The 26,868-nt window shown below is 41.7% G+C and overlaps 1 protein-coding gene and 1 pseudogene across 2 annotated transcripts in view; one reads left to right on the forward strand and one right to left on the reverse strand.

Moving 5' to 3' along the window:
- COG2 (component of oligomeric golgi complex 2) overlaps positions 1 to 22,451 on the reverse strand; it is a 50,795-nt gene extending 28,344 nt beyond the window's left edge. For both annotated transcript variants that reach the window (XM_044916467.1, XM_021696059.2), the window contains exons 1-4: positions 22,293 to 22,451; positions 4,810 to 4,971; positions 3,614 to 3,679; positions 1,314 to 1,394 (exon numbers count right to left, since the gene is read on the reverse strand). In XM_044916467.1, the coding sequence (XP_044772402.1) occupies positions 1,314 to 1,394; positions 3,614 to 3,679; positions 4,810 to 4,971; positions 22,293 to 22,364 (381 nt within the window). In that variant the 5' untranslated portion in view covers positions 22,365 to 22,451. The remainder of the gene's footprint in view (positions 1 to 1,313; positions 1,395 to 3,613; positions 3,680 to 4,809; positions 4,972 to 22,292) is intronic.
- LOC110585929 lies at positions 16,714 to 17,288 on the forward strand (annotated as a pseudogene).
- Positions 22,452 to 26,868: the final 4,417 nt, after the last annotated feature.

Genomic DNA, 26,868 nt, shown 5'->3' on the forward strand with positions numbered 1-26,868 from the left:
ATCCTGCTGGGCACAGAGCCCAGTGTGGGGCTCGATCTCACGACCCTGAGATCATGACCTGAGCCGAAATCAAGAGTTGGACATTTAACCAACTGAGCCACCCAGGCACCCCTCCATTTATTTTCATATAGCCCTTTATTCATGTTTTAATTTTAGCTTCTGATCATATTTACCCTCTCAGTTTACATGTGCATATACCTATATGCAAGCGTCAATTCATTAAAGACCTTTTACACTACAAATATTACCAAAGAGGTTGAGGGACATTATGAAAACTCTCATCCTTAAAAGAACAAAAACAGACGAAGTCATCCATTCAACAAATAGTTACTGAACACCCCCTGGGAGCTGGACATTCTTCCTGACAGTGGGGACATAAGTGAATAAAACAAGAAAAATGCCCTGCTCTCATGAAGCTTATCATTTTGTCTGGAAAAGCACTACATGAGTTCTTTGGACAAAAGCTGAGAGGAGTCTAAAGGAGAATTAAACAGAAGGTCTCTCAAATAGGCTTCTCCCCCTTGAGATTTTAACAAATATGCTAATAAATACACATAGAAAACACTGTATAGAGCAGCAGGCTAGAGTTAGAAGTCTGGGATCCCAATGCCCACTGTGCCCTTACATCATTATGATCATGAATAAAATCGGGGACATGTTAAATAGGCGACGGGCACTAAGGAGCGCGCTCCTGGGGGTGAGCACCATGGATGTACGGAGCAGTGCCTGTCTTGCACACCCGAAACTAACACAGCACAAACTAACACACCTGAAACTAACACAACTAAGGAATTAAAAAAAATAAAAGAAAAGTTAACACCAGAACATAAAGAAAACAAAATCAGAAAATAAAATTAAAACCCAGGACCACTGAACAATAAAGGCAATGCATGCAGAGGTATATGTAAAGGAGGGAAACAAAAGAAGAAACAAACATGGCAGAATGAGAGAGCAACATACTGCTTTTTCTAAAACAACAAACCTGCAGAATACTGAGTTTACTTTAGAAAGCCCACTTCTATCCTACTCTCTAAAACAGGCATATTTTCTTTACAGGGGCGCTGAAAATTTATATGGTGGTTAAATTGTCAAATGCTTCACCGACAACAGTTATTACTGTTTCTTGTTCTGGAAAAAGTGAGTGATCTTGAGACCACGTGGGTAACTCTAAAATTCTTATTATTTCAAGTAGATAATGTGACATTATAATGCGTACAACGCACATGCACAAGAGCTTTGAAAAAAAGTTGAATAGTGTTGACAAATATGAGGAGACGAGAGGCATGCAGCGTAAGAAATCTCCTGGAGGATACCTTTTTCTTCCTTATGTCCTCTTGTTTACACATTCGTTCATCTACTGCCCGAATTCCTTCACTGACAGATGACCTGAGACTCTTTAAAAGAATAAAGCAAATGAATTGTAGAAATTGTTTTGTCACATTATCAAGTTTATAAATCTCATTCAATTCCACAGAACTTAATACCTGCACACCAGTACCATGCACATATTGACAAAAATACGAAATACCAGACAATCACTATTGAGGGTACTCATGATTTGGGGGCAAAATGACACAAAGTCAGGGTCGCACGGGCAGAAGAAGAATAATACATATAGAGTGAAAGTCATAGAGGGGTCAGGGCAGAGAATGGATAATCTGAAGCAAGGTACAGGAGAGTCTCGAAATGGGATGGGGCTCGAAGCGGACTCTGAAAGCCTGTTTGCTGCTGAGGTCAGGAGGGGAAGTTGAGAAGATGTAAGTGCACACGCAACTCAGGGTCAGGGTCGGATGGGCACACAGCCATGTGCACTGCAGGCTTCCTTCTGGAGAGTACAAATAGGAAGGGAGGATCAACTTAGGAGGACTTCACTCAGATGAGGTCTTTAGATTCTGCACATTTTGGAGAACTAAAGAATGTTGAAGCACTGATGCATCATGACGAAATGTTGTTTTGGAAATATTAGGAATCAAAAAATAAGAACAGAAGGCCAGAAAAAGGGAGAAAGCGCATAGGTGGAGAAACATGTCCAGAAGCTAATGAACGAAGGCCAGTACAAACAATTAGGAATTAGGGCCAAAACAAAGGTTAATGGAAACAACTAGAATAAAGTGGACATATCACAAAAATTCTACAGGAAGGTGAATTAATTCATTCCATCAACATTGTGAAATACCTCCTGGACGTCAGTATTGTGGGAGCCCATGGGGATACAATGAAGAAGAGAGAAACAGTCGTATCCCTCAGTGGTCTTAGAATCTCACAGAGTAGCTTCATGAGTTGGGACCAGAAAGGCAGGTCAGGCCTGTGGCTATAAAGACAGGCCGTGGAAAAGGGAAGGGATACGGTACTGGCAGGGGGCGAGGCTGGAGGGGAGCCTGTGCGAGCCGCGCAGCAGTCAGGAGAGCAAATCTGCCTCTAGGGAGGGGGTTTCGAGAGGCCAAAGGAAGGCTGGGCTCAGGAAACAGCACCGCCACAAGGCTGCGGGAGGAAGAGGCACACCAAGAAGGAGGCGGGAGAGCCACACAGCGGCTGGTGTGGAATCCAACAGCGGACCACAAAAATCACCCTTCTGTCCCAAGGACAAGTACCTTAACAAGATTTTGTAAAATTCAAACAAGACATAAACAATGGCAAGTATTGGCTGGCTCAAGGCACAGCTCAAGATTTACCTCTTTCACAAATTCTTTCCTGCCCACCCCTCCCATGGGCTTCTCAGCACCGACATTTCTGTTACTCTGCATTTTCTCGGCTCTAACCACGCACGGTGTCTTCCCTTAAATTATTTTCCACTTATATTCTCTCCTTAGGTTGCAGGCACTGTCTTAGGGGGTAGATGCACAAGGCCACTCAAGCTAGAGGAGACACACAAGGAAGGATGGTGTCGTGCACCAAGTTTACGACAGTGCATCAGAACGGACGGCGGCTGAAAGTCAGGGCACCAGACACGGATGGGGGGAGGTGGGGAGGACAGGGCAGCACAGTTTTCTGTTGGAAGTGATGCCAAAACTCCCCCTCCACTGTTCAGCCAGGCGGAGTTCCTATTCCCAATGGCTTAGAGGTGGGGAGTCTCATTCCCACAGCAGAGATTTTCTGAGCAAAACATTAAAATGTAATATTTATTAGGTATTACATTATATTATCCTTCAGCTACATTAGGGATTACATAGCTTTCGTATACCAGTCTAGGAACCTAACCGCATGTAAATTACCCGGGGGGAGGGGCGGGGAGGGGGAGGGAGTGGGAGGGGAATACTTACAAGATTAAAAATTGTTAAAATACAAGTCATTCATAAGTTGGAAACCACTTACATATGAGCAAAGTGGCATAATAAGCTGAATTTGGAAATACACTTCCTCTCCCCTGACATTTTAAGGCTGTCTACTCTGAGAATCTCTCTTCTTCAAATCGAACATATTTTTCAGGTTGTAATAGCATATGCAAAAATAGAAAATCATTTACAACTTTTCTGAAGGTGAATACTATAATCATGAACCATTAAAAAACAACCACCACCACCACCAACCTAACAGATAAAAGGAATTCTTGGAGAAAAGCCAACAAGGCCAACATGTTTCACAGTAGATTGTTTTATATCATTTGGGGACTTACCAGAACTTCTTCCCGTAACTGTCCCAAAGGCACAGAAAGCTGATTGAGGGCTTTGTCCATGCCGACCTAAAGGCAAAATCAGGTTGGCACAAACACATCACAATCAGGAGTAATAGTGACATATCTGTTTAATGATCAAAGCAGTACCAGGCTTAAGTTATTTTTTTGGTACAACCATATTTTGCTAAGTAACTAGCTAAACAACAGAAATGTTATTTTGCCATTAATGTTGCTCACAGAATATGAAAAAAATCGGTTGATACACATGAAACTATAAAAATAAGGGAAGTCATGATAAATGAAAGCCTCCTTAGGAACAATTTGCCTTTAGATGACATTTTAAATGAATGTGAAAAATTTTCACGGAAGGTGAACAGCTCTCTGTCTGTAATTTATGGTACTCAGGCAGCTGATGTGAAAGTCTGATGGGCTATGTCTCTCCTAAACACTATTATAACCCCTGAGAAAAATTCAAATTAAATAGAACAGAAATAAAATTTTCTAGGTTTCTAATCCTACTGGAACTTTTATCTTAGTGGTATATTTCCCCAAAGCAACTATACCTCATTAATTTTAATGCTTCTTGAAATTCCCATGGAGCTGCTACTTTCTGTGCTTCTCTGGACAGATTTAAAACAAAATGAAACATCAACAAGGAGACTGTTCTGCCAGGTAGTAAAACTCAACATTTCTAAACGGTTTTTATAAACAACTGATATGCTCATTACAAATCATTCTTACGTTTTTATAAAACCAAACCTTCTAAATACCAATATTGGCCAATGTTCCCTCAACCTAGCTCTGGCTAATACATATACCTGGGAGTAAATTAAACATTTCTTTAAGAGCAGTTGATATTTGCTCCTGCAAATTAGTCTAAACCAAGGAAGACTTCAGGGTAATCACTTAGCAACTAACAAAACAACCACTCACTTATTATTATCCTTTACTTCTCACTATTGACTTAAGAATTCAAAACATAATTAAGCTAAAGCAGCCTTAAATGAATAAAAACTAAAACCAAAAAAATGTATTCTAAAAAGTTTAGTTATTTTATTAATGAGATTGGCAACCTCTTCAAGTTTCTGGCGGAGGGGGGAATCAACTGAAAGGTTTCTAAAAACACTCTGCACTTTAAATAAGTATGAATGAGAAAGTGTGTCTGTGTGTGTAGGACTTGTGAATTTCAGGTTTACCAAGTTTGTGGAAAGGTTGACAAAATCTGCATAATCCTTGTTGATGAGCTCGACCATGGCTGTTTTAAGAAGTTTATAGTAGAGTTCCAGATCTCCTCTCAGTTCCTCCAGCTGGACACGCTTCCTACAGTCAGACACAAAATGATCGACATCGAAATCTTCCTGAAAATCAAACCAGAAAAAAAAAAATGATTGCACTGATATCACATTTCCCATATAAAAATAAAATCAGAGAAAGAATAAGAGAGAAACGCCATTCTATTCATTTAAGAAGCTATATTACTGCAGGGGAAAAGTACCTCTGAGTACACACAGGGACATCAGGGGGTCTGCTCACTTCATAAGGGTGCAGGAAATGGGACCCCTAACCAAAAGCCTTCTCTCCTGTTGCCTAAATTCTACAAGGCGTTCTATTTTTTCTTAATTATACGTTTCAAACAGGCTCTTCTCAAAACAGAAACAGCTTTTTCTTAATTTTAAAAGTAACAAATGTTCAGTGTCAAACTTTCAACCAACAAAGAATTAATTATATAAAAGAGAGTAAAAAAAAAATCACCCACTCTCTGATGGTCTACAGTTAAGCACTATTAATGTTTTTTTCCCACTATTTAACATTGTGATTCACATCCTTCCAGACTTTGTTTTGGTTTTTCTCTTTATTTTTTATTTTTATTTTTTAAAGATTTTATTTTTTTGAGAGGGAGGGTGGGGGGAGAGAGACAAGAGATTGAGAGAACAAGTGGGAGAAGGGGCAGAGGGAGAAGCAGATTCCCCGCTGAGTCCAGAGCCCAATACAGGGCTTGATCCCAGGACCGTGAAATCATGACCTTAACCGAAGACAGACACTTAACCAACTGGGCCACCCAGGTGCCCTGGTCTTTCTCTTTAAAATATAAATTACTTTTTAAAAAATTGAGATACAATGGACACATGTTGGTTTCAGGTGTACAACATAACAATTCCATATTTTTATCTATTGTGAAATCATCACCATAAGACTAGTTAACATCCATCACCACACACATTTTTGTTTTTGTGCTAAGAACTCTTAGTAAGTTTTAGCAACTTTCAAATATACAATAATATACAGTGTTACTTGCTACAGTCACCATGATGTACATTACATCCCCAGAACTTATCTTATTAACTGGAAGTTTATACCATTTGACCCCTTCATCCATTCCCTCCACACCCCCACCGCCTCTAGCAACCACCAATCTGTTCTCCATGACTTCATTTTGTTTTGTTTTACAGATTCCACATAGAAGGGAGATCATACAGTATTTGTCTTTCTCTGTCTGATTTATTTCACTTAGCTATATAATATCCTCAAGGTTCATCCATGTTGTTATAAATGGCAAGACTTCCTTTTTATGGTTGAATAATACTCCATTGTATACACACATGACATTTTCTTTATCCATCGACCCATCGGTGGACACTTAAGTTATTTCCAAGTCTTGGCTGTTGTAAATACTGCAATACTCACTACTCTGAATATAACTCTTGCTGGCCACTGGAGCCAAGTGATCTAGAAGTACCCCCTAGGTAGCAAATGCAAAACTTGGGGCATCATATGAGCATACAAGCTCCTTTCCAGGAGATACCAGCGAGCAGGAGCGAGGGAGAGGGACAGTGCAAAGACAGCACCTGCCGGCTCCATCTTTGGAGAATACCTTACTAGGCCCCCAGATGCATGTTAAATTAGATGCTTGTCCCTCAGGGCTTTGAGATAAGCAAATGAGCCTCTTTTACAGAAAGGCTGAACGCTGCTTCTGTGCTGAGTTCTGAGGTGGTTGAGTCCACTCACGCAACTGCTTTAACAACTGTTTCTCGGTTCGCTATAGCCTTGTGGGTCTCATGCATGCAAGCCCTGATGGCTGTCAAAGCTAGATGTTGTGGGGTCTTGTCTCTCAGATGCAGGTCTTAAAAGTTGGGGCATCAGATGTGGGGTTCAAACCCTTTGCTCCTCAGGGAGAAGCTTGGGGTTGTGAGTACCCTCCCAATCGTGGGTCGCTGTGCCAGGGGTGGGGTTTATGGCAAGATTGAATCTCACTTCAATGTAGGTTTTTTTCTTATTCACCTAATGTGTAGAACTCACTCAGCTAGTTTGAGGGTTTTTTTCCAGAGGAAATTTTTCCATATGGAGCTATAGATTCAGTGCATCCGTCGGAAGAGATGAGTTCAAGATCCTCCTACGCCACCATCTTGAACGGAAACCCCAGACCTTCTCTATGTGTGTACACACACGTATGTACACACACACACACACACACAGAAGCTTAATACTCATGCTCTTCTAAACTGCTATTTTCCATCTAAAAATACAACTTCAATGTCTTTTCATAAAACACATTTCTATTAGTATTTTATGTGGATGTTGAGTGTTCCATTCAGCAGATGTTCCAAATCTTGCATAATCAATTTCCAAGTATTGGTCTCACAGGATTAGCTATGCTCTGTTTCCCCTCTGTAACACTGTGATGCCCCTGGTAGGCTAATATGCTTAGAGGCAGCAAATTACTATCTACTTCACCCGTGACTTTGCTACTCATTGAGCTGTTTAGTCGGCAAGAATCAGACGTGATGATTCCCAAACTAATTAAGGCCACCTTACACTTACTTCACAATTATATAATTTTATTAAACACTATGTAAACCAACAAAATATGAGTGCAAAAAGATGCACTGAATCTATAGCTCCATATGGAAAACTTATGAAAACTAAGGCAGGTACTTTGGAAAGACCTGATACAAAGAAATCAATAAGAAAATTTGTGCTAAATTAGGTATGGGTGAGATGACCATGTACCAGGTAGGGAGGGGGTGATCACAGGATTCTCATTCAATTCAGTTAAAGAAACTGAAACTGAATGCAAAAAAGACAACATAGAAATCTTTTTCTTAAAGTCTGTATTTATTTATTTGAGACAGAGAGAGAGAGCATGAGCAGGGGCAGAAGGAGAGGGAGAAGCAGACCCTGCTGAGCAGGGAGCCTGATGTGGGACTTGATCCCTGAACCCTGAGATCATGACCTGAGCTGAATGCAGATGCTTAACCAACTGAGCCATCCAGGCGCCCCAACAACTTAGAAATCTAATCAGCAGACCAGCTGTCAGAGAATAGAGCCTGGCACTACTTCAACGGAAAATAAACGTACGTGTATATATATATATATATATATATATATACATATACTTTTTTTTCAAATAAAATGCTAAGAACTATATGCACCATTCCTTAAAGAATACTTGTTTAAACTGACTTTCTTAGTTAATCAACCAAACACCGACCCTGATAGTGTCAGAGAAGAGGACTTCATACTAAACCATAATTTCACAGTCATCTACTGAAAACCACCTGCTCTTAAACTGGGGCCAGAATTAGCCTGGACTTTTGTCTCCTGAGACCATCTCAGACAACACCTTACATCATAGTTATGTAGCACATTAGAGAAAGAACATGGGAGCAGGACTCAGCTCATAACCCTGGCCGTGCTACTCACCAGCTGTATGCCTTTAGGTTGATCACTCTGCCAGCCTCAGTTATATATTCCTTGAAGTTCTGAACTTCATGACGGCATTCTAAATTGTATAACTCAGCCCTACTGAACAAATGCTATTAGGTAATATATATTCAACTTACCATTTATGTATTTGTTCTCAGATAAACAAATGCTGCATAACACAAGACTAAATAACTCGGAACATCTGTGAATACTGGGTTAAGGCAGCTTTTGCTATGACAACAAGCAAGCCCAAATTCACAGTGCCATAATACAGACACATCTCACTTACCAGGAATGGTTTTACCATAGTGTAGATTTACCAAGTAATTAAAAAGAAAGTATTTACAACCCATACGTTTATGGTCAATTGATTTTTCACAAGGATGCCAAGACCATTTAATGGGGGCAAAAAAAAGTCTTTTCAAGTGCCTCCTACTGGGACAAGTGAATATCTATATGCAAAGAATGAATTTGGAACACCAACTTCACACACACACACAAAAATGTAACTCAAAATGGATCAAAGATTTAAATATGAGAGTAAAAACTTTAACACTCTTAGAGAAAACGGGTGAAAGTCTGTGTGACTTTGGGTTGGGCAAAGCTTTCTTAGATATGATACAAAAAGCATTAAGAAATAATAGAAATATTTTGATCAAATAATTGATCAAAATAAAAACTTGTGTGTGTCAAAGGTCAGTACTGAGAAAATGAAAAGACAACTCACAGAATGGGAGAAAGTGTCTGCAGATCGTCTATCTGACAAGGATCAAATAACCAGAAAATGCAAAGAACTCTTACAACTCAACAATAAAAAGACAAATAACCTAATTCAAAAACAAGCAAAAGACTTTTGAAGAGACATTTCTCCAAAGAAGATACACAGATGGTCAACAGCACATGTAAAGATGTTCAACATCATTAGTCACTAGCGAAATGCGAAATCAAAACCACACTGAGATACCACTTCACACCCACTAGGATGGCTACAGTAAAATAAGAAAAAGAAAAAAAAAGAAGATAAGTGCTGGCAAGAAGGCAGAGAGGCTGGAACCCTCCTATATTGCCGGTGAGAACGTAAAATGGTGCAGCTAATGCGGAACACAGTTCGGCCGCTCCTCAAAAAGTTCCACATACAATTACCCAGCAATTCTACATCTAGCGGTATACCCGATAGAACTAACAACAGATGTTCACACCATGACCTGTACATGAATATTCACAGCAGCATTGTTCATAACAGCCAAAAAGTATAAACCCAACGTCCATCAACTGATGAATGGATACTTAAAATGTGGAAGAGCCTCTTACACAGCCATAAAAAGGAATAAAGTACTGTTACATGCTACAACATGAGTGAACTCTGAAAACATTCTACTCTAAGATTAAAGGAAGCCAGAAGCAAAAGGTCATGTATTATATGATTCCATTTACATGGTATGTTCCAGAATAGGCAAATCCATAAAAACAGAAAGTAGATTCATGACTGCCAGAGAATAAGGGGAGGGGAGAACTGGAACTAACAGGTTGTGATGGAAGTGTTCTGGAATTAGACAGTGGTGACATATGCACCACATACATAGTAAATATACTAAAAACCACTGAAGAATACACTTTAAAATGGTAAATGTTATGCTTTTGAGTTTTATCTCAATGAAAAATGAAACAACTTAAATATCAACAAGTTAAATGTTCAGATACATTAAAAAATCTAAAGTAACACTAATCACAAGAACACTGGAGGAGCTATATGAATTTCAGACAAAGCACATTTCAGAGCAAGGAAAATTATCAGGCATAAAAAGGAGCATTACATAATGATAAAGAAATCAACTGACCAAGAAGACACAATAATCCTTAATGCATATATGTCTAATCAACGAAGGTTAGACAAAACCAAACAGAATTGCAGGGAGAAATAAACAAATCCATCATCATGGCTGGTGACTTCAACACTTCTCCATCAGTAATGGGCAGATCTAGCAGTAGGGCAATAAGGATCTGACAGATCCAGATATTTAGTCAAGACATAGCTCACTCAACACTACCATCAGTTATCAAGACATAGCTCACTCAACACAACATACAATGGACATCCACAGACAACTTAATCCAGTAACAGTGGAATACACATTCTTCTCAAGCTCATATGGAACATTCATCAAGACAGAATAATTCTGGGCCACAAAACACAACAAATTTTTAAAAATAAAAATTATACAAAGTATGTTCTCAGACCACAATGAAATTAAAAATCAGTAACAGAAAGACAGCTGAAAAAGTCCAAAATCCATGGAGATTAAATGACACACTTCTAAATAACACATGAGACAAGTCTCAAGCAAAATAAGAAGGTATTTTGAACTAAGTGAAAAAATACAACATAGCAAAATGTGTGGGATGCTGCTTAAAGGGAAAATATAGTTTTGAATGCAAAAATTAGAAAAGAAAAAAGACTGAAAGTCAATAATCTAAGCTTCCATTTTAGGCAACAAAAAAAAAACCAAATTAAATCTAAAGTAAGTAGAAAAAAAATTAGAGCAGAAAGCAATGTAAATAAAACCAGGAAATTTTTTAAAAATCAATAAACCCAAAGTCTGGTTCTTTGAAAATATCAATAAAATAGACAAACCCTTAGCCAGGTGAACAAAGAAAAAAAAGTAGAAGACATAAGTTACTAATATCAGATGAAAGAAGGGCTACCACTACCAATACCAATCACTGGTAAATTCAACCAAACATTTACGGAAGAAATACTATACAACTCTCTACAATTTCTTCCAGAAAGTAAAACTAGAAGGAATACTTCCTACCCCATTCTAGGAAACCACCATTACCCTAATACCAAAACCAATACTGCACAAAAAGAAACTACAAACTAGTATCTCTCATGAACACAGATACAAAAATCTTCAACAAAAATTAGCAAATAAAAACAAACAGTATATTAAAAAATTATACACCAAGATCATGTAGTATTTATTCCAGATATGCAAGTCTGTGTCAACATTAGAAAATCAATGTGATCCATCACATCAACAGAAAAATCACATGATCATATCAATGGAGGGAGAAAAAAACATTTAACAAAAATCATACCCCTTCATTATAAACCCTCAGGAAACTAGGAAAAGAAAGAGGACTTCCTCAACTTGATAAAGAACTTCTGCAAAAAACCCACAGCTAACATCATATTAATACTGAGAAAATAGAAGATGGGGAACAAGGCAAGGATGTTCCTCTTACTACTACTACTATTCAATACTGTACTGGAAATCCAAACTCATGAAATAAGGTAAGAAAAGGAAATAAAAGGCACACAACTTGGGAAAGAATAAAACTTTGTTCACAGATGACATGACTATCTACAGAAAATACAAAGACTTCACACACATACCCTCCTGAAACTAGTCAAGTGATTATAGCAAGTTGCAGGATACACAGTTAATATATAAAAGTCAACTGCTTTCCAATGACATACCAGATAAAGGGCTAGTATCCAAAATTTATAAAGAACTTATCAAACTCAACATCCAAAAAAACAAAAAATCCAATCAAGAAATGGGCAGAAGACATGAATAGACCAAAGAAGACATCCAAATGGCCAACAGACACATGAAAAAATGCTCAACGTCACTCGGCATCAGGGAAATACAAATCAAAACCACAATGAAATACCACCTCACATTAGTCAGAATGGCTAAAATTAACAACTCGGTAATAACAGATGTTGGCGAGTACACAGAGAAAGGGGAACCCTCTTACACTGTTGGTGGGAATGCAAGCTGGTGTAGCCACTCTGGAAAACAGTATGGATGTTCCTCAAAAAGTTAAAAATAGAATGACCCTATGACCCAGCAATTGCACTACTAGGTGTTTACCCAAAGGATACAAACACAGTGATTTGAAGGGACACATGCACCCCAATGTTTATAGCAGCAATGTCCACAATAGTCAAACTATGGAAAGAGTCCAGATGTCCATCAACAGATGAATGGATAAAAAAGACACACACACACACACACACACACACACACACACACACATACACGAATACTACTCAGCCATCAAAAAGAATGAAATCTTGCCATTTGTAATGAAATGGAAACTAGAGGGAGAAAGACAAATACCATATGATTTCAGTCACATGTGGAATTTAAGAAACAACAGAGGAGGGCGCCTGGGTGGCTCAGTCGTTAAGCGTCTGCCTTTGGCTCAGGTCATGATCCCAGGGTTCTGGGATCAAGTCCCACATCGGGCTCCCTGCTCAGTGGGAAGCCTGCTTCTCCCTCTCCCACTCCCCCTGCTTGTGCTCCTGCTCTCGCTATCTCTCTCTCTGTCAAATAAATAAATAAAATCTTTAAAAAAAAAAAAAGAAACAACAGAGGAATATAGGGGAAGGGAAGGAAAAACAAACACACGGGGAGGCAAATCACAAGAGACCCTTAACTACAGGAAACAAACTGAAGGTTGCTCGAGGAGAGGGGAAGGAGGGAGTAACTGGGTGATGGGTATTAAGAAGGGCACTTGTTGGGATGAGCACTGGGTGTTGTATGCAACCGATGAATCACTAAATTCTACCCCTGAAACTAATACTACACTATATGTTAACTAAATTGAATTTAAATAAAAAATTTTTAAAAAGTCAAATGCTTTCGTATATACCAGCAATGTACAAGTGGAACTTGAAATTAAAAACACAAGACCATTTATATTAGCAGACAAAAAAATTTAAATACTTAGGTACAAATCTAACAAAATATGCAAAAGACCTATATGAGAAAAAGTACAAAATTCTGATGAAAGATAGCAAGGAAGGTAAGATCTAAAATGGAAAGACAGTCCATAATCTTGGATAAGAACACTCAATACTGTTAAGAGGTCGGTTCTTCCCAAATTGCTCTACAGTGCAGTGCAATCCCAAACAAAATGCCAGGAAGTTCTTCTGTGGATATCAACAAGTTGATTCTATAGTTTGAATGGGGGGGCGCCTGGGTGGCTCAGTCACGCGTCTGCCTTTGGCTCAGGTCATGATCCCAGGCTTCTGGGATCGAGCCCCGCATCGGGCTCCCTGCTCAGCGGGGAGCCTGTTTCTTCCTCCCCCCCTCTGCCTGCTGCTACCCCTGCTTGTGCTCGCGCTCTCTGTCAAATAACTACTTTTTTTTTTTAAAGAAAAAGGTCTGAAAAGATGCTCAACATTGTATGTCATTAGGGAAATGCAAATTTAAACGAGATACTATTACATACCAGTTAGAATGTCAAAAATCCAAAACAGTAACAGTACTAAATGCTAGCAAGGATGTGGGGCAACAGGAACTCTCATTCACTGTTGGTCAGAAGGCAAAATGGTAGACATTTTGTAAGACAGCTTGGCAGTTTCTCACATAACTGAACACACTCTCACCATAAGATCCAATAATTGTGCTCCTTGGTATTTACCCAAAAGAGCTTAAAACTTATGTCCACATAAAAACCTGCACACAGATGTTTACAGCAGCTTTATTCTCTAAGTGCCAAAACTTGGAAGCAATCCAAATTTCCTTCAGTAGGTGAATAGATACTCTGTGCCACATCCACAAAATGGATTATTCAGCAATTAAAAAAGATGAATTATTAAGCCACAAGACCTGGAAGAACCTTAAATGCATATTGCTAAGTGAAAGACCAGTCTGAAAGGCTAAATACTGTATGATTCCAACTATATGGAATTCTGGAAAAGGTAAAAATTAACCAGCATTTTTATTTTTTATTTATATTTTTAAGTCACCTCTACACCCAATGGCGGGGGGGGCTGGAACTCACAACCCCGAGATCAAGAGTCAGATGCCCTAGTGACTGAGCCAGCCAGGTACCCCTGAAAGGGAAAAATTAGACAGTAAAAAGATCCGGGGTTACAGGGGTGAGGGAGGAGGGTGCAAACAGAGGATAAGAAATGAATAGGTGAGGTACAGGGGTTTTCAAGGCAGTGAAACTAGGTTGTAAGATACTGAAAGTAGGTAAATAACACTACATATTTGTCAAAACCCACAGAACTATAGACAGAAGAGTAAACCATGGACTTTAGTTAATATTGTATCAATACTGGTTCATCAGTTGTAACAAATGTACCACAACAATGTAAGACATTAATAATAGGAGATACTGAAATTAGAAGAAAAATAGCTTCTCTTTGTACTCAGGGTTATTTCCTATTTGAACCCAGGTAAAGTACAAATCCCCTAAAAGGCGAGAAGTTGTGAGATCACAAGAGGTGTTGGAATACAGGAAAAGAAATCAGCAAACCAGACAAGTTGCAGGCAATTTAAGTACCATTAACTATCAGAGAAGCAGTGACATCACTCAAAATTAAAACCAAATAGAGTTTAAAAGTTTAGCTACTTTACTAACTAGTTGCATTCAGGGACGGCAAACAAAGATGAATTCAAAATAATTTGGGAATTAATCATTTAAAACTTAACAAAAATCCAAATATTAGTATTTTTAACACCACGAAAATTACATAGAATTTTGGAAAGATCAAAGTTCTCTAAGCCGCCAAGAAGTAAAACACTCCCTGCCAAATACATGGACTTATAAAATCACTGCATACTATCTCCACAACAGAACCAGAATCCCCCTGGCACCATCACGCTATATCTGTAATTATGCAAAATACTAAGAGGGCACATGAAATTTATGATCTCTGCCCTAAAACATGTCCCATTTCATTGAGACAAAAAAACAAAATAGTTAAGCATTAACCTGCACAGTACATAGAGGTTGAAAGACATAAAAAGTTAGTGTGAGCTCGTGTGTGTGTGTGTGTGTGGGTGTGTGTGTGTGTTTCCAACCATTCTTGAAGACCAATGGACAAGAGAGATGAGTAAATGCCCCTGTATATCCCTTAAATATTACGTAAGTATTTATCATGCAACTCCAGCTCCTCTTTAAGACGTGGGGACACAGTCATGAAAAGGAAAGACAAGGTCTCTGCTCTTAAGGAGCATATATTCCTAATGCAGAAATGAAAAAATAAACATTTAAGCAAATAAACATGATATTAATGAATAGTGATCAAAGCTAAAAAGAAAACAGGACACCATAAAGGTGAGTGACAAAAGGGATGTACTTCAACTTGGATGACCAGGAAAGACACTTATAGAACAATGATATCTGAGTTGAGATTCAAATGACACAAAGGAGCTAGCCGTGGGAAGTGTGGGGAAGAGTGCTCCTGCCTGAGGGATCAGCATGTGTGCAAAAATGTCCCTGGAGCTCTTCCCTCCCGCCCCTGCCCTCAAATCTCTCACCCAGGTAGGTGGTGACATAATCTAGGACTTGTGTCTCCCAAAACTCATTCTAAATCTTTATTTGGCGACTAAATTATTCAAGCTTGAGAAATTAAAAAACATATGCTAATGAGTTCTTCCCACCATCTACAGAGAGATCATCTTAAAAGTATCATGAAATAGTTAACACTGAAATTCTAAGGTACTTCTTTTTTTTTTTTTTTAGATTTTATTTATTTATTTGAGAGAGAGAATGAGAGACAGAGAGCATGAGAGGGAGGAGGGTCAGAGGGCGAAGCAGACTCCCCACTGAGCAGGGAGCCCGATGCGGGACTCGATCCTGGGACTCCAGGATCATGACCTGAGCCGAAGGCAGTCGCTTAACCAACTGAGCCACCCAGGCGTCCCAGAAATTCTAAGGTACTTCTAACATTTTAATCAATTTTGTATCTAACTCCTTTGCTGAATTTATATACCTTTTGACATACTTATGAAGAGACAAAGAAAACCTATATTCTGTAAATTTATTCATCCATCTAACAAATATTTGAGCACCTAATTACACTCTGTTCCAGCTGATTTCTTCTCTTTATCTCTCCTTTTCCCCTCAATTTAACACCAATCATAATCTACACAGGCTTTTAGTTTGCTTTCCCAATTTAATTTCTCGAGCTATTAAGTGGAATTATCTAGTTCCAGAGTTCTCAACACTGGTTGCACATTAGAATCACCTGAGGAACTTTAAAACAAAAAGCCCAAGGGACACTTGGCTGGTTCAGTCAGTGGAGTGTGCAGCTCTTGATCTCGAGGTTGTGAGTTCAAGTCCCACGTTGTGTGTAGAGATTACTTAAAAATAAAATCTTAAAAAAAAAAAGAAAAAGCCCAAGCCCTGGTTTGTGATTAATTTGTTTAAATGTTTCAAGAAATTTGATGCTAAATGCTATAAGACTAGTTAAATAACAAAAAGATATATTTACATAATGCTTCCTGCTCTCAAATTTTGAACAAAGAAATGACTAATAATCAGTAACTCAGTAAGCCAACATTTTATTCAGATGATAAGTTTTATAATATTACAAAGAGTGAATTAGGAAATCAAAAGCAAGGAGAAATGAGTGTGGCATGAACATGGGGAAGCAAAAGAAAACAAGAAAGTATGTGACCATGAAGCAAATGCTTAGCTCCGAGATCAGAGGCTTAAAGAGAAGGACAGATTAAAACCTAAAAAGAAAGAAAAGATCCCAGCTCACTCAAGGAAAGAGAAGTCCCCCAACACCCTTCCTGTTTCTTCCTCCAATATAAACACACAGCTGGGCCACCTTACCACATCCTGGTTAATACCGACTTTATCAACTTTTCCATTAAAGCCAAACTTGACCTGGTACCGTCAATGATGGACGGGTCTGTATGCCAAGTGTATCCGTTGTATAACTGCCTGTGTAATGGTTGAAACTGAGAAACTGGGTAAAAGTATCCACTGGCTCTAAGGATTGCCAAGGATCCAAGATTCAATTACCACGTACACAGAAGGGAACCTACACAGATGACTGCTTAGTACAGAAGTAATTCAGAGTAATTCAGTTACATTGTGGCATCAGTTGACCCAGATCCAGAAGATCCCTGGAGTTCCCATCATGGACATTTCTAACTATAGGTACAACACTGAGTGAATGCCTGATGATGATGGAGCCCCTCGGTTCTAATTCTTAATAGAGTTCCTCAGCCTTCCTTTACCGACTTTTTCTGTTGCCAGTTCATACAAGCAATATGCTATCGCATGAATTATTCTACTTAACCATCTCCTGTTAGGAGCTATGGTTAAATACACTCACTTTTTGATGTTTTGAAACTGATATTTTGTATCACTTTAAATTTTGTTGCATCTTTTTATAAATCAGATGATCGCTCACATAAAAAAAAAAAAAGAAAGGAAAATCAAAAGCATGGACAACAAAAAAACACTTCTTTTTGCCGGAACCTCTTCTTACCAAGTGCCAATCAGATAACCTTTGTCTGATGTTACATTTCCTCTATCAACAAGGAAAGTATTTCACATAAGAAAATTTCTCTATAAAATGAGATGTAGCCTTACATTCCATGTTTGGCTAATTTGAATTTTATTATGATGTCTGTCTCAAACCTATGCGGAAGAGAATGGGATCTTGTCATCAATACGTGGCATCAAACTAAGCACCTAGAGGGTAAGCACTCAGCTCCTGTGACACAAAGGGGGCTCCCGGGGGTGGGGGACCCTGGGCAACAGCGGCTGACCTGCCTGCCTGCTGCCATCTGCTATTGTCACTCTTCCCTCTTCCTCCTGTCAGCCACCATCTCTGGCTGCCATCAACAAGGTCCACCTCAAACAGCCACCTTTCCCCTCTGGTCCCGTTTACTGTAGCTAAGCCACAGGCCGAGAGTCCAGATCACCAGCTCTGTCGAAATTTCTTCTACAGTAGGAGGCGCCCTGTTGGTGAAATGCAGGCACGAAGGCATACGGACATTGTGCCATCTTGTGGGCTGTTCTTAAGATTCTGATTATCCCGCTTCCCCAAGTTCCCACCTGCAGCCTCTGGAAAGGAACATGTTACAGTATGATTCCCAAGGACTGATGCACGGGGGTCAGGAGATCAGGCCTGTGATTCGCGCCAACTAGCTGTGCGACTTTAGAGGAAGTCATGACACCTCAGACCTCAGTTTCCTTATCTACAAACCAGAAAAATGGACTACCGTCTTTTTTTCACAGAAGAGCCCGCAAAGATCATGTAGATAAGCACCACCTCATTACACTAACAAGCAAACAGAAGCCCGGAGGCGAGTGACTTGCCCCGAGTCACACACAAGTGGACGCAGAGCTGCAGGCGGGACCCACATCCACAGGTCACAGCTAATCACCCTCACAATACAAAGAGATCTGAGCAGCTGGTCATTTTTTCCCTTTTCCATTTTGTCCGTTATTAGAATGCATGCTCCTTGAGAACAAGGACATGCCGGACACGCTTCCTGTTTCAAAATTCCCAATTCACCCAATTAGAAAAGGGAGGAGCCTCGATGACTTACTCCCCACCGGTTCTTTAACCTATGGTACATGCTTACAGTCACCATAAGGAGGGCTCCCGATTTCACTTCTCATGAAAAAGGTATTGTGTGCCTACCCAGGGTGCCAATGAAGCTGGGGGTTCAGGAGAGGAGCTGATGCAGAGACGTTCAAAGGAGGCAGACTCTGGCTCAGCACAGAAACAAACTGTCTACTAATAAAACGACCCCACAGGGGACTGAGTCTCTTTGAAATATGTTCAAATGTGTCGGAAAATATTTTTTCAAGAGCCAGTGGACTGACTAGTCACCTGTTACCTACAAGAATGCCCTGCCTGCAGTGTACATCACGAGCCAGAAAAAGACAAGGAAGGTGCAAGGAGACTGAGTAAGAAGCCTCTATGGTAGGATGGTGAGAGAGCACTGTGAAGGTACGAGAAGAGATGGAGAGAAGTAAATGGATTCAAGAGGTATTTAGGAAGTGAAATCTACAGGACTTGGTAACAGACTAGATTTTGGAAATGTGACAGAGAGGAGTTGACTTCCAGTTTCCCAACTCCCAACTCCCAACTAGATGGATGGTGAAAGTGTTTGCTGAGATAGGCAATAGAACAAGAAAGCTGGTTTTCAGGGGAGGAGGTGCTCATGAATTCAGTCTTGAACATGATGAGTTTGAGAGGCCACAGACATATCCAAGAAGAAATGTCAGCAAGTTCAATATATAGGATTGGTGCTCAGGAGGCATTTGGGCCAGAGATAGGAATCTGCCTCACCTGCCTACAGGTGGTCATGAAGCTGCATGAAGGGTCATCTAGGGAAAGGAGAGAGCACATGGCTGAGCCCCTACCCAGCCATTAAATGGCTACCAGGAGGAGCATGATTATGCATAGAAGACACACCAGAGAGGTATGAAGAAAATCAGAAAGCAATGCAGAGCATTTCGTCTACTGAGAGGTCAAGTAAGGAGACAGAAAAAGGTCTGCTGGACTGACTTACACCTAGTTAACTTTGGTAAGAACTTTTTAGTGGAACGGTGGGGGCTTAAAAGTGGAAGGTGAGAAAGTAAAGTCAACCCTTGAGCACTGGCTACAATGTGCAAGAATGACAGGGCAATATCTAGAGGCGGGAGGGTCAAGTGGAAGAGGCTAAAATAGGAGCGTGTGTGCAAGCAGATGGGAAGGAGTGCAGGGGAGAGGATCCTCACAGGGTCCTGGAAAGGCAGGAGGGCATGGACTCCCGAGCGAGGGTGGAGACTTAACCTGAGGAGGAAGGAGAGCCCCTCCACATACCAGGCGAGGAGGAGAAGGGTACAAATACAAGAATGGGACTGTGATCGGCAGAATGAAGGAGCTCCTGTATGACGGTTGCTATTTTTTCCGTACAACTGGAGATGAAATTGTATGTTGAGATGGAAGGGGAAGGCTATGTAGGATGTCAACAGCACACCCACCTAAATGGGTCTACTTTATCTCTGTTATGCCACTTTCTCTCCCCTACTACCAATACCTTATGTCCTATTCATCTTAGATGGCTGTCAACCCTAAGGATTTTTGTATTTCTAAGCTGACAAAGTCTGATGTTGCCACCGCCTCTGCCCCAGGTGACTCTTCCCCATTTGCCACTCCTGCATCTTGATCACCTCCATCTTTCACATACCTTTCCCCTCCTCTGTATATCTCATTAGATCTCATAAAAACCATTAACATGACTTTTTAAGTAGTCTCCTGCCACCAGTCAGCTCCAATGCAACAGATATGACCATGAAACTTCCTGCTTTCAACCTGACTGTAACTCTGCAATGAACACTGACTACATCAACGTAGACCCCCCTCACTGGAGCATCCAAGGTACAACTGGAAGCCCCACCCCACCTACCTTTCTACCTTCCCAGTCTCATTCCAAAACGTGCTGAATGAGACATATAGGTAGAACTATAACGCTGACAGCAAGCTCTCCACTCATCATTGCTGCCATGAAACTGTAACTTATAAAATATCTCTCTGAAGGAAACACAAAGTGCAAATAACCTTTATCTCCAGGTCCCACCCAGAAAATCAATAACATTTTACACAGAACAGCCGTTTTTTGCATATTTCTTCTCTGTATGAAGTGGTCAGGTTCAGGAGCACTACAAATTGTCTGCTACATTCAGAAGTTTAAGAGCCATGAAAGAACATGGAGTTGCTAGCATTCTAGCCACTTTCCCAGTTTGCTCTCTCCCTACCTCTAAGTCCTACTTTACAACTTCTATTTTGAGATTTCTATTTTCTGAAGCTGCTTTGACCAAAGGCATTCTGTCAGCTCACAGTGAGAAAATGGGGCTAGTAAGTCTGAGAAAATGCTGGTGTTAGGCCCAAAGGAAGCCTGAAGAAGTCCAAAGATGGACAAGCTACAGAGATCTCTGTGCTTTGAGATTAAGTCTCTGTGTGTGCCTTTTCTTCTTCCTATGACCTCTTCTCATCATGTATCCTTAGTTAACAAAAGGTTTCTGGATCAGTGAATTCACTCTGTACTCTCTTTCAGACATTCCATTCAAGTTACACCTTTTATTACAGTGGTTTAGTAGAAACATCTCTGCACAAGAACAAGAGCATAATATTCCTCTGTCTAGACAGTCCTACACATTAGAAATGATATGGCTGCACTGTGGAGGATCCAGGTATAAACACTTTTTAAAAGCCAGAGTTTGGGAGATGTGACCTGAAAGCAAATATCAAAAAGGGACTAGCTGGTTAACCCAAAAAAGAAAGAAACACAGTATGACTTGAAGTCATCAAAAAATAAGAAATTTAAACTCCCTCTTTCAAAATTTTAGGTGCCTACAGAGCCAAAACGTTTTAACTTTTTAACACTGAAACCAGCTACTAAATCCCAATCCTTAGAAATTAAACATATATTTTTTGATAGTTTAAGTATAGATCCAGAGGGATACACAAAATAGATAAAGTTCCTCCGAGCTCTGATTCAAATCTTGGGACATTTTCAAGGCTATGCCTGATGAACCTTTATTGTCAATAAAATGTTTTCAGTTTAAATTTCTATTCTGTAAGTTTATGTGCTATAGTTATCTGCAGACCAGCTTCGAGTTGACTTATGAAGAGAAGTAGGGCAACTTTAGAAAAGGAGCTTGGTTTGCTTTGTAGTACTGCAACAGAATCAGTAAGGATAGTACAGTCTTTCAAATTTGTCATTCCAGGAGCTTTAACGAAAGTTAGGCAAAAACTTTAGGTTAACTGCCTTTTTCACCCGACCCGATTCCTGGGTAAGTACATGCGTTCAGAAATGTGCTCAACACACACTCGCTGAGCTTTGAGGTGCAAGGCACTGGGAGGCTTCTGTCAGGCCAGGGGACCGGCGGTCTGACTGTTCCGCACGGTAACAGAATCGGGTCCTAACAGGGGCTCTTACGTTTAGCTCAAAACCACTTGCCCTGAACTTTCAGGCTTTTTCACTCAATGTGCACGATTTCACCGAAGTGCTTTCTCCAGGCTGCACCTACCAAACCTGAGGTCAAGAGACTCACTGCGAAGTGCAGCGAGGTCCCCGCCGAGGGCCCGTCCCGGGCGGGCAGGGCCCAGGAAGCCCGCAGGAGAAGCCGGAGGAGAGACCCCGGAGGGCAAAGGAGGGCAGGCCACCCACGGCCCGGCTCCGGGGAGAGGAGCCCTGGCGCGCACCTTCATGAACTCGTCCTTGTCGAAGCAGAGTGTGTCCGGCCCCTTGGGCAGGTTCATCCTACTTTTCTCCATCCCGCCGGCCGCCGCCTCTCAGCGCCGAGACTCGAGCGAGGAGGAAAAGTAAGAGGCGGCGCTCCCCGACGCTGCTGCCGCAGCCACTGCCAGTCTCCACGGCACAGAAGGCACCGCTTCCGCCAACATGGCAGCGCCCGCGCCGCGGCCAATGAGCGAGGACGCCGCGGGCCCGCCTCCGCCTGCCGTCGCCAAGAGAGGCGCGCGGACCGCCGCCGCTGAGCCAGCAGCTGGTGCTGCCCCCGTGCGGCGGAGGGCGGCACTACGGCCTCGCGCACGTTGCTGCCGGGCCTCCCAGCTGCGGGCGAGGCCGGGTGAGCCCGGGAGGGGACGGGCGGGGAGGGTCAGGGGCGCTGCCTCCCAACCCCACCATTTCCATCGGAAAATCGGCCTGCGAGGCTCTGCCAGTGTCTTCTCCCCGAGATTGTTCCGCGGGAAGCATAGCCGTGGCGGGATGCTGGCCCTTTGGTTCTGAGGCCGGTCTTCCAGAGTTGGGCACATCACCGTGTCAATCCTCCGGTCCCCGTGCGCCGCCGCCGCTGCCGCCCGGGCTCTGAGGCCTCCGTGGGAGCCTGGCCTCCGCCCTTAGCCCCGGCCCCCACGGGCGACCGTAGCTTCTCCTCCCCTGGGCTCGGTTCCAGCGATCTGTAGGGAGGACGGTGGGCAGCTGGGCAGCTCCCTGCTCCACTTCGGGCTCAGCTCCAGGGTGGCCAGCCTCTGAGCACAAGTTTGGGTCCTCAAGGCTCTTAAAGGATCGCCTCGCTACCGGCTGACAAAACACAGCCGACAAATAGATGTGCGTGCATGTTAATTTCTAATCTAAGCCAGGAATAGGCGAAATTGTGTTTGTGTCCAGCATTGGTGCATTCGCCACATCTCCCCCCAATTTCTGAGACTCCCTCCTCCTCCCCCCATCCATCCCACATTTATTTTGAGATTTGCTTTCTTCTTCCCTTGCTCTCCCATTGTCCTCCCCTTTAGTGTGAATGCCAGGGTCAAATGATGATGATTCATTTCTCTTTTTTTTTTTTCTCCTTGAGAATCTGACAACTCAAACCACAAATCTCACTTCTCACTCTTCACCCGCAGCCTTGCTGTAATAAACCAGGCCTAGGCTGCTCCTCCCAATGCTGTGTTCTCCTAGAGATAACATTACCCTAATCGTCCTTATAAAGAGATGGAACGGTGGGAGACAATATCTTATAATGAGAGTCTTGTATTCAAGTCACTCCAAACTGGAAACTGATCACTTTTTAAAAACGGAGGTATAGAATCTGAAACAATATATTCCTTAGCAGTGGGCCTGGCAAGCCTTGTTGAAGAAAATACTCCCAGCCAATACCCAGAGAATATGAAAGAGAGGATGAGAGCTGGAATCTTATCTGGAGAAGCAGAATAAATTGCCAGAGGAACAATTATGAAAAGTACACTCTATGCCCTGTTATGTTCGTTTGGATATAGGGAATGAAAGCCTCATTATTTGGTCTTTGTTTACACTTATTATGAAAATTTTCAAACATACAGAAAAGTGTGGAGAGCACAAGGATCCCGGCCCTTCCATGTACTCATCACTCGGCTTCCCCAATCCTCTGTTTTATATGCCCTCCTCCTACCACTGCCCCTGCAGGGCCATCCTGTTTTTTTTTTTTTTTTTGGAGGGAGGAGGTCTGGAATATATTTTAAAGTAAATCCCAAACATCACATCATTCCCTGATCCCCAAATACCTTGGTTTACACATCAAAGAAGAAGAAGGAGGAAGAGGAGGAGGGGAAGAAGGAGAAGGAGGAGGGATGAAGAAAAAAAGATTTCTGTACAGGCCCACAATGCCAAAATCAACAGGTCTAATAAGCTATTCCGATTGGCTCTGAGAGGCATGACTTTTAGCCCAGGGCCACACTGTTAATAAGTGACAAGTGCAAACTCAGGCAGCGCAAACTGCAACGCCCACACTCCTCACCAAGGCACCAAGAGAGGGGGCGAGGATGCGGGGCAGACCAAACAAAGATGTCTGGGACCCCCTGCCTGCCCTAAAGTCTAGCTGAGCTAGTAGTTGAACTGTTTCTTACCTTAATTGTAATTCCCTTCTGAAATTATTGCCGGGCCTTTGGTAAAGACATGAGCCTGAACTTGTGCAGCCTGGAGTGCTAATCCTGGGAATGCTGAATGGAATAGGCACTAACAAAGAATGAAAATCTCTGCTGCCTGCTCTCCTCCCAGAAGTCAGTAGGGAACAGCCAAGGGTCAGTAGGGAACAGCCAAGACCCCAAACAGTGGGCTGCCACTTGGAGCCACAGACTGTGGCAGTGGTGCGGCCCACCAAAGCCAGGAGCAACAGGAAAGACCCCAGTTGCTAATGGAACACTCTGGGGAGGACAAAGGGAAGGTGGAGAGTAAGCTGAAACCTGCCCGAAGGACTTTGCCCTCAGCTTCCACTCGGAGCTGACATTCAGTTGGTACACACCATTTCAGCCACGCAAAGTTTGGTGACTAGCCTCTGGCCAGAGCCTGCTGTGTGTCCCCTGCCCTGAGCCCTTCCCAAAATCCCTACCCTGGCCTTGGGATCCAGCCATTGGAAGGCTAACACGTGGCTCAGCAGGGGTCCTCTGGCCAGCTTTCGGTTGGTTAGTTGTCTGTGCTGTTAAAGATTTGTCTACTGTTAAATGTCTGACTCTCATCTTTGGTGATGACACCTGTTTCATAGGAAACAGGAGCTGGAAGATTAAATTAAAAAGTAGATAAAAAGCTCTTCATCGGTGCCAGACATAATCAGCTGTCAGTATATCCTAATCTCTCCCCTCTTCTCTGACCTATACTTTCGTTAATGAGGAATGACACTTTAAGTTGACATTTTTTATCTTCAAGGCTCTCTCTCTATTCCCTAACTTGTCTCTCTTGCCTTCATTTCATCCTAAAGCTTGTGCCCACGACTTCATTTCTAAGTAAATATTAACCCCCTTTGACTTTGACTCTCTGGAAAATTCTCAGTTCCCTATTTCGCTGGCATCGTGACAGATCCTCATTTCTCCTTCCCACTCTTCTCTATTTATAGTTTTCACATTTTTGGCAGGTTTGCTACAGAACACTCAAAAATTGCAAAGAGAAATATTGTGCTCCGGAAATTCACACGAGCATTTTCTCCAATATCATCCTTATGTTCTTCTGATCCTCTCTTGAACTGTTGGACAGCCAACTCTTCTACCAGCAACCAGAGTCATCCTTGTTCACTACTGTGGGAATGGAGGGTTTCCATTTTGACCTGCAGGCTGAGCCTATAGTCTGGTGGTCCTTGGGTGCCAGGATAGCAGGTGTGGGGCGGGAGAGACACAGAGGATAAGCATCATGGTAGAGGCCTCCATTCGACCAGGAAAGCTCACAATGAGCCAACAGGACCATTTCAACATCTTCTGTATTTTCGTTATACCCGGTTTCATTCCAGAGTGGATTTGAGGTCATTTGGTTTTTTGTTTTGTTTTGTTTTGTTTTGTTTTGTTTTTTTAAAGATTTTATTTATTTATTTGAGAGAGAGAGAGAATGAGAGACAGAGAGCACGAGAGGGAAGAGGGCAGAGGGGGAAGCAGACCCCCGCTGAGCAGGGAGCCTGATGTGGGACTCGATCCCGGGACTCCAGGATCATGACCTGAGCCGAAGGCAGTCGCTTAACCAACTGAGCCACCCAGGCGCCCCCATTTGGTTTGATTCTTAAATATTTCCCATTCCAACTAGAAAACAGAGTCATCCTAGGGGCTCCCAAATCCTGCCTCAACTCCCTAATCAATTAGTACACTAAATCGGGTATGATGGTGCTGGAACATCCTTCCATGTCTATTTTATAACAGACTAACATTTTATTAGTTTTTTTTTTTCAAACTAATAAGAATGATGGGGATAACTTTTTTTTTTTAAGATTTTATTTATTTATTTGACAGAGAGAGATACAGCGAGAGAAGGAACACAAGCAGGGAGAGTGGGAGAGGGAGAAGCAGGCTTCCCGCTGAGCGGGAAGCCCGATGTGGGGCTCGATCCCAGGACCCTGGGATCATGACCTGAGCCAAAGGCAGACGCTTAACGACTGAGCCACCCAGGCGCCCCGGGATAACTTTTTTTTTTAAGCATTATAGGGAAAAATCATGAAAGACTTTGAAATGAACCTAAAAGATTATAGTGTCTTCCAAGGGAAAACAGGTGTTGTCTCATGTACCCTTCTGGGCTAACTGATTCTGTGGGATATTCTGTACCTTTCCTGTCTTTGAGCTATTTTGCAACTCCATAGATCATACATAATTGATATGGATGCAGATGATCTTGTCTAGAAATATGCAAATGAATTTTGTCCACTGGAAGTCCAGTTGACCCCCTTTCCTTTGGTAGAAGTCAATTTTGCATCCATTTGCATTCTATTTGCATACCTATTTGCATCTATCAAAGCAAATTCATTTAAGTATTACTGATTGTATATGTGTCTGCTCTTGTGATTCTCTCTTGAAGTGGTGGTAACATCTTAGT

This window comes from Neomonachus schauinslandi, chromosome 6 (assembly GCF_002201575.2).
Source record: "Neomonachus schauinslandi chromosome 6, ASM220157v2, whole genome shotgun sequence".
In the NCBI taxonomy this organism is placed as follows: Eukaryota; Metazoa; Chordata; class Mammalia; order Carnivora; family Phocidae; genus Neomonachus; species Neomonachus schauinslandi.